Source organism: Vidua chalybeata, chromosome 15 (genome assembly GCF_026979565.1).
Source record: "Vidua chalybeata isolate OUT-0048 chromosome 15, bVidCha1 merged haplotype, whole genome shotgun sequence".
In the NCBI taxonomy this organism is placed as follows: domain Eukaryota; kingdom Metazoa; phylum Chordata; class Aves; order Passeriformes; family Viduidae; genus Vidua; species Vidua chalybeata.
Genome location: NC_071544.1, coordinates 15,338,359 through 15,347,247, shown reverse-complemented (window position 1 = coordinate 15,347,247; position 8,889 = coordinate 15,338,359). Strand labels below are relative to the sequence as shown.

At 47.8% G+C, this 8,889-nt stretch overlaps 1 protein-coding gene across 1 annotated transcript; it reads right to left on the bottom strand.

Moving 5' to 3' along the window:
- Positions 1 to 3,515: 3,515 nt before the first annotated feature.
- Positions 3,516 to 7,542, bottom strand: DRD1 (dopamine receptor D1). Its single transcript, XM_053956711.1, has 2 exons — positions 7,450 to 7,542; positions 3,516 to 6,724 (listed from the first exon to the last, which is right to left on the bottom strand). Exon 2 carries the CDS (start codon positions 6,714 to 6,716, stop codon positions 5,355 to 5,357), a length of 1,362 nt encoding a protein of 453 aa, XP_053812686.1. The 5' UTR covers positions 6,717 to 6,724; positions 7,450 to 7,542; the 3' UTR covers positions 3,516 to 5,354.
- Positions 7,543 to 8,889: the final 1,347 nt, after the last annotated feature.

Sequence of the window (8,889 nt, the reverse complement as noted above, 5' to 3'; positions counted from 1 at the left end):
CCATGCCAGCAGCTCCAGAGGGTGATAATGAACCAGAGCCAGGGTATTCCTTTGATCCCATTTCCATCCTGGGGGAAGCCAACCCCACACAGAGAGACAGCAACTGAAGCCAGGCCAGTGGCACAAATCACATTATTTTGGTGGGTCCAAGTGTGTGGCTGCAGCTCTCCGTGGTGGCTACCAGGATTTGCACCTCCTGCCATCCTTCACCAGGCACTGAGGAAATTCCTTCACCAAAAACCAACAGGAACTTCCGTCTTGAAAAAGGGAGGAACAGCATGACACGACCAAAAGGGAAATGAAATTGTGATAGAAAAGCAATGGCCACCAGCACAGCAGGGCCAGCAGCTTTCTCCTGTGTCATTGCCTAGAACTTTTCCCTAGAAATCAAATTAAACAAAGCATGGCAGAAACTTGCTGTTTGGTTCTGACCGTGATTGTAACAACCAACATGATAACAGCTGTTATATAACCATTATGCACTCGATTTACACGTTCAGCCCCAAAATCACCTCTGTAGAAAGGTGCTGGCAGTGGTGGCTGGGCAGGGCCAGCACAGGGCTCAGCAGATCCCTCAGGTGCCACAATGCAACCTCAGCTCTGACACCTGGGGTGTGGCAGGAGTACCAGATTCTCTCTCAAAGGTAGGATCATCACCTGAACCAAGATTGGAGCCCAACGCTTGGTTCACAGACCAGTGCAGGAACACCTTGGATTTGTGTTTCCACCTTTTAAAAGCAATGAAATAAATACCACAGTGTTCCTTGTCTAAGTCACATTCATTGTGTGGCCACACAGGCCACGTGTTCATCTCTAGGAACACACTCTGCTGTCAGTACACTAGAAACCAAAACAAATGCTGGAATAATCTGCCTTTCAAGATACTAATCATAGCAGGTTTTTGAGATTTCAATCAGATTTGGTTGCTTCTGAAAGCTATTGATTTGAAAAAAATCCAGGATTGGCTCCTAGTAACTGTGTCATGGTACCTGTACCTCAGCAAAAAGCATTTCTTCATTCATCCTCTATCTTTTGCATGCTTTGTTAAGTTAGAAACTCAAATCAGCGCAAAATTCTTGATGAGAGGAGAAATATATTCAGATTTAATCTGGTGATTGCAGCTCATTTGTTGCCAACAGCTCCTTCATCAAGGCCATCAGGTGAATTATTAACCTCTTCCATCCACAAACAGAAAAATACCTTCAGTCACGAGGAAGCAAAAAGAGAAAAAAAGGTTCCTTGGTTTATCTGAGTAAACTTGCATTCATGTCCTGTCATGGGAAAGGGACACAGTGAGGTTCACTCTATGGAAGAAAACACTGCTGGAGGGGGGTAAGGCGGGGAGAAAAGTGTGAGCAGGGCAGGGAAAAAGCGTGAGCAAGGCAGGGAGAAAAGTGTGAGAAGGGCAGGGAGAAAAGCACGAGCAGGGCAGGGAGAAAAGTGTGAGCAGGGCAGGGAGAAAAGTGTGAGCAGGGCAGGGAGAAAAGCACAAGCAAGGCAGGGAGAAAAGTGTGAGCAAGGCAGGGAGAAGATTGCCTGATTTCCCCAGAATAGATGTGGGGACCGTCCTGGTGGGAGCAGTGACATCCCAGTGTCCTGGCACTTCCCGGCTCCTCTGTGGCTCTGCCTCTGCCCAGCCACTCACTGCAGCACGTGGTGAGAAAAGATTTTCCTGGGGAGGTGTTCCACCAAAGTGGCCAAAGTTGTCTCAGGGGAGACACTCTCAGAAATGAGTTCCAGAGCAGCAGCTGCCTGCCAGGGTGGAACAGCCAGCAATCCTCCCGGGCTACTCACAGGCTACTCCAGCCAAACCTCATCAGTCAAACCTCATCAAACTCCCTGCTCTCAGCTCCACAGAGCCCAGCGAGGGCCTGGCACTCCTCCATCCCCTGGGGTGCCCCCTGACATTGGTGTGACCAGTAGTTCCAGCAGACCACTGGTTTTGAGCAGACAGGGAGCAGGCACAGAGCAGGTAAGGAATGCAGCTTCTGAGCAATTAATTCAGCACATAAATAGAGAAGCAGTCAGCAGGTGCCTGCTGCTGTCCCTGCTAGCCACCCCTGACACTGGTGTCCAGGCTCTGCAACAGGTAAGGGAAGCATTTCTGGGAGTAGGATGTGGGAAGGGGACTCTTGGCTGTGCTGGGGGAAAGGATTTTAATTTGGACTTTCTTCCAAGCAAAGGGTAACTGGGGCAAATAAAGCCAAAAAAAGGCAACAGAAAGAGTCTGGTAGTAATGGGAGGAAAGGCAGAGAGGACAGGTAGAGGCACTTGCTGGGAAGGCTGGAAAACAAAGGGTAAATGGGGTGTGTTGGTAAATGAGGATCAAGGTAAATTCATGTTATTTTAAAACGTATGGAAGGAGAAGGAGCCAGAAGCAAAAATCAGTTAAATCAAATGAGAGAAAAAACAATAAAACAAAGCCATTAAAGGGTCTCCACAGTCTCTCACACCTAGGGGACACTCCCAGCAGCAACAGCAGCAGCACTTCACCAAACTTCACAGAGCCCCCTGAAACTCAGATCCTTCTGCAAGCAAGGAGGTTCTGTGACAGCTCCTGGTCAAGCAGAGCAAGCATTTATTACAGAATACAAATCATTCCCTATGAACCCATGCAAAAACAGCACCTTGCTTTACACGATCTCCTTAAACCACATTTTGTATTTTGCTTTTGTATCAGACTGCTGGGAGTTTTGAGAATAAGTAAGAAATCACAGTGCCTCCTCTTTGGCCTGTGTACTTTTAAAGAAATGAAGTCATTCCTAAAAGGTAACCCCAAAAAATCAGGCATTAGGACATTTTCCCAAAGGAGGCCAGAGAGGCTGGAGGCAGCCAGGATGCCCTGTGTGCCTCAGACCTGCTGCTTCACTGACCCCCAGGAGCAGCCAGGGAGGGGGACCTGGACATTCCCACAGCTCCTGCACCAGCTCCAGTCCCAGCTGCTGGACTGGTCGTGCTGGTGCTGCTCGAGGCAGAAGTGACCATGTAGATTTGTTTCTTCATTTCAAAATGAATGTGCTGACAGAGGCAAAAGCAAAGGGCTGGCAGGAGCAGAGGGATCCTCAGCTGCACCCATCATCACCTCACTGCCGAAATGGCTCATTTTGCTCCAAAACCACACCAGCAGTGGGGCTGTATCAGGCTTTGAGAAGGACTCCACAGCTTGGGAGGGAAAAAAAGAAAAAAGAAATTGAAGAATAACAATAAAAACATGTTATAAACCAAATTCACTATGCCGTTACACCAAGGTCAAAAATAATCTTTTAAATTAAAGTCAACAGTAGGTCGAGCTTTACACATTTAAAGCAGAGAGTGGCTTTTTCCAAACTGATTTTACTGCTTTCAAATCCTAGTTTAGAGCAAGGGCTCAATGGTCTCTAGTAAGGAGGTTTTCCTCTGCTTTTAACAGAAATTCCCGTCTGCCTCATGGGTGTGATCCCAAATAAGGGCAAACGGGAAAATAAAGGAACCATCCTTCCCTTTAACACAATCAATGCAACTGCCAAAACCCAGCATGTATTTAACAAATGCAATGTAGATTGCTTTATTTGGCCTTCTGTTCACAAAATAATTTTATTATATGTATGAAAGCAGCATACAGGCAATAAAATTATGAAAACATTCACAATACATAAATACACAGACCTGATGCAGGATGTATATAGTTTGTTAGACTTAATTTTTTTTTTTCCCTCTCAGTTCTCTTTTTCTGACAACACATTTGTTTTGATATATGTTATGAAAAATTTGCTCCAAAGGGTATTTTATCCCATTTAGAAAAGAAATGGGCTCCTTTGAATGCTGCTGAATATTAACACCCAATGTTCCTGTTGCTAATGCTCACTGATTGCTTTTGGCATTACAGAGGGAAAGCAGCAGGAAAGGACAGTGGAAAAGTAGCAGGATTATTTAATTAAACATTGGCAACTTCTTTGGAGTTCACAGGAGGATTTCGAGATGGAGGCTGCAGTTCCACCCGTATTTAGAAATGTTTTAATCCAAAATGGTAATGAGGCCACTATTCCTTATCGATTGGAGTATTGACATGGCAATCACTAAACTAAATATCCTCCCAGCTCCCGGGGAAAAGCACCAGGGACCTCAGGTTTTAAATCTGACTGTGACAGAGGAGCAGACAGACAGCAGGGTCCAGGTGGTCCTGCAGGATAACAAGGTTTTGGCATCCTTCCTACCATTATAACCCAGTGTGTTTGTTCAGAAAAGATATCCAAGACTTGAAATAAGAAAAGTCTGAGAAAGCTGTTTATCTTACATAAATACAAAACACTATCTACTAAGAATTGTTATCTAAGAAGCTTTCCTTCCCAAATTGGATTCTTCTTAAGGTTGTAGTCATATTTAAGGTATTTACAGATCCACAAACTTGACATTCTAGCAAAGTCTCTGTAACATGAAACTTTTTAAAAATAAATAGCAGCAATTTCTTTTATTTCTGTAAGGGAAGAGAATTCGCAACTCAGTCAACTCTGGTCCTATCTTTTGAAAGAAACCCCACTTAAAAATAAAAAAAAGCCCACAAGCAAACCAACTCCACACAACATCAGTTCTCTTGATTCCTTCATTTCTTGCTGAGCTCCTTAACATTCCTCCGTTCCCCTCACCAGCTCTCCAGACTATCAGAGCCTGTAATAAAGTGCTGACTGGTTGACTGGTCAAAATGCAGTTATGACACTCCAAAAATATCCCATTATTTAAACATCTTAAATAACATAAATAAAGCTAGATCTGTTTATAACATATGAAAAATATCAATTTAAAACATGAAATAAATAAAACCAGTATCAACATATTACCTCCCAAAGCTTTAAAAATAACCATTCTCGTTATAAGGCTCAATTATTTGTCAGAAATAATTTTAAGAAGGCATCTACCTACCTTTACAATCCCTCAGTCATTAATTAGGACCTGTTAACACCCACTATCACAAGACAAAGCAATCTTTTAACTTCTAGTAAACATTAATCTTTAAATACTCAACACTTATCTTTTGCCTCACTTTTAGCTAGAAATTGGTTTCTCTGTACAGAGAAGAAGCAACATTTGCTTTGTAACTGCACTGTATCTAAATTTGTAGATTTTTTCCTCAGTGTGAACAGTACAGTTTAACATCCTTTTTTATAACCAATTTCCAGTATCTTTTTCTGTTTATTTAAATGTTTGAAATGTTAAATTTGCTCTGAATACCAGGAAAATTAATTCTGGGCTTGGTGTAAATGTGCATTTTTCTCCCTTAGAGCTTAGGTTCTTACCAAAAAGATCTTGTATATCTTTTTTTTCCCCAAAAAGATTATTACAATATACACCATTAGGTCTTGCTGACTAAACCTTACTGTTCAGGTTTTATGCTGCCCATTCTGTGTAATGGGATTGATCTTTTCCAAAGAAACATCAGCTTCATAATCCAAGATACCCGACAGTGCTGGAGACATTTTCTCCAAGGTCTTTGACAGTTCACCCTCCTCGTCTTCCTTTTTTAGAGGTTCTTCTTCCGGGCAGATAATGGAGTGTGGAATCAGATAAACCAGATTAGACTCTTTGGGGCTGGACCCTTTGGGCTCATGTTGGCTGGAAAAAACCACAGCCCCGTTGTTGTTAATGCTGACAGTCTCGATGGCATTGCCAGACAAGGGGCAGAGCCTGTAGCAGCCCAGCAAGGTGGAGAATGCCTTGCGGAAATCAGCGTTGAAGGCATAAATGATGGGGTTGAGGGAAGAATTGGCCCATCCAAACCATATAAAAACATCAAAGGTGGTGGAATTAATGCAGAAAGCCTCTGCTCCCTTGGACGGCTGGGTGGGCTCGCAGAAGGGAATCATGCAGTTCAACACAAAAAATGGCAACCAGCAGCACACAAACACCCCCATGATCACCGAGAGGGTCTTTAACACCTTTGTTTCCCTCTTGAAGGACATTTTGAAGTTGCTCTCTGGCTGCTGGCAGTCCATGCTGCTCCTGTTGCCACCCGGGTTATGGCAGTTCTTGGCATGCACTGCTGCTCTCTCCAGAGCCGAGATGCGCCGGATTTGCTTCTGAGCAATCCGGTATATCCTGGTGTAGGTCACTATCATGATGGCCACGGGGATGTAGAAGCTAATTAGAGAAGAGGAGATGGCATACATCCTGTTTAGGCTAGAATCACAGTTGTCCATGCTTACACCTTCTAAGGTGGCATTGAAGTCCAAAAAGCTCGTGGTTGTAGCCTTGTGCCAGTTCAGCTGCACTGGGATGAAGGAGATCAACACGGACAAAGTCCACGCCACGCTGATCATGATGAAGGCTGCCTTGGGGGTCATTTTCCTCTCGTACCTAAATGGGCTGGAGATGGCCCAGTATCTGTCCACGCTAATGACACAGAGGTTTAAGATGGAGGCTGTTGAGCACATAATATCAAAGGCCACCCAGATGTTGCAAAATGAACCAAAAGGCCAGAAACCGGCGATCTCAGCCACAGCTTTCCAAGGCATGACCAAAACTGCCACTAAGAGATCTGACACGGCCAAGGAGATGACAAAGAAGTTGGTCACCTTGGACCTGAGGTGGCGAAACCGAATGACAGCTGCGCAGACCAGCGTGTTTCCCAGCAGCGTGGAGAGGATCAGGAGCGAGAGGAAGCAGCCCGTGAGGATCCGAAAGGAAGAGGAGTCCCTTTCCACCAGCAACCCTTCCCCGTCCATAGTGGTCTCGTTCCAAGTCATTGTTTCTCCTGAGGGAAAATCATATCATGATTTTCATGACGACATCAACTCCTCTCCTTGCAGAGATCAGAGAGATCAGACGGCCACTAATTACTCATCACCAAACCGAGCAAAGGTCTTTTCCTACAGTCCCTTCGCCCCCAGACTGACCTCACCCTCTTTGAATCATCCTGAACAACATCCTGAAAGCTCTGTGAGCAGGATCTGAAAATGCACAAACACAGTCCACCCTACAAACAGGGGTTTTTAGCAATCCCTTCAGAAACACGCTGCACAACCCTGGCACAGAGTAGCCTAACTCAGACAGCTCACCTGTAAATGTTCTGCTGCCGTCCTCTGCAAGCACACCCCACACACAGCAAAGCAATCACTTTTCCATGCTTGCATCTATTCCCACTTAAATAGACTATTGATCGAGTGTTTCCAGTGTCCGCTGCACCAGCCCTTCATATTTACTGAAGCGTATCAGACAAGATGCCTTTTCTCTAGTTCCCAAAATGTCTCACTAATGAAACACTCCATCCTTCCTCCTCGGTACATTCCTGTTACAAAATGCACCAGTTCTCTCTCTGTTTCTTGGCAGTATCGGAAAGCAAATCTCCACTTTGTTTCAAACTGTTTTACATTTCCAAGACAAAATAAATAAACATACGGTAGGTGTGTTTTAAAGGTTTTCAGTAAGAAGTAGCTCAGGTTATTTAGTTTGACTTAAACAAGAAATGCTGGCTCCTACCTTTCACCTCTGATTCCCTGTTTGCTCTGGGACGCAGGGCCGTCTCTCCTCCTGTTTTAGTTTTGGAATTGCATAGCAAATCTTATATACAAAACCAACACAGGAACACTGCTTTGCATTGTGTATGTGGGCTTTTTTCCCTGAAAGTGCAAATTGGCAGGGGAGAAGTAAGAGTGGACCACCAGGAGCTAGTTTTCAAGGGAGCAGCAGGTCTGTGCCGTCGGACCGTGCGTGACGGACCCTGCTGGTGTGTGCCCAGCTCCCTCCATCCCACGGCCCCCGCTGATCACTCTGCAAACTTTCTTGGCCGGATCAGTCCCAGTCGCACTTTGTACATCCCGCAGAGGCGGCACATCGGGGCAAATCATCCCAGGCAAAAGGCACGGTATTCCCAACACTGGCAAGAGCCGATTACCAGTTTTTCCCTCGGTCGTTTGCCGGATGAAGAAAAAGGCGAGAGGAGAAGGACCCGAGTGACCTTCCCTCGGCCACCACACCGGCGATGCCCGCAGTGGGTTCCTCTTCCAGCAGGAACAAGTCGCTTTAACACTCCGTTGACAAGTTATAGCTCTCCATAACTACTCCGGAATAATCCCACCTCCTGCTCAGCGGGGCTGCGCTCCAGGGATCGGGTCCAGCTCTTACCATGCTTTTTCCCTCTCGGAAAGGCGCAGGCGGAGGCAGCTCGTCACACTCTCCCGCTGCCCGCCCCGGGCCGCGCATCTCCCGGCTTCCTTCTGCCCGGGGCAGGGCTCGGCAGCATCGCCCCTCCAGGAACGCTCTGTCTGCCTGGCGACTCCTTCCTAAAGGATAAAGACAAGGGAATGACAGGCATGGAGGCACGCAGCGGGCAAAAAGCCACCCCCCTTCGCCTCCTCTAACATCTTCGGTCGATCGCCGCTTCTTCTGGGCAGCTTTTCCTGCCTTCCTGGGGAATAATGTCCCGGGCAGCCGGGGCGAGAGGCAGAGCGGGGCTCCGGGAGCGGCTCTCGTGGAGTTTAGCGCGGCCGGGATTACTTTGCCCGAGCTGCGGGACGCGCGGGGCGCTGCGAGCCGCGCTCGGTGCGCTGCTGCGGACAGTGAGTACCGGCCCCGCGCCTCCGCGACGGGCGATGCTCGGGAGGGGCCGCGGGGCGAGGCACCGCCACGCGGGACAGCGGTGATGGCCCGGAGCACGCTCGGGAGCCGCTCCCGGCACGGCGGGGCAGCGGCCGGGGCTGGGGGCTCGGCCGGGGCAGCGCTCCGTGCGCCGCCCCCTGCCTGGCGCAGCCCCCGGCTCCCGGCGCAGCCGCGGCCGCCGGGCTCCCTCTCCTGGGCGGCCGCGGCCCCGCCGGGGGTGGGCACGGACGGGGGGCAGCGTCCCACCCCGCTCCCAGCCCGGCTTCGCGGCTGACACCGCGGCCGGCATCGTCACCCTGCGGGCAGGGAGCGGGGAAAAGC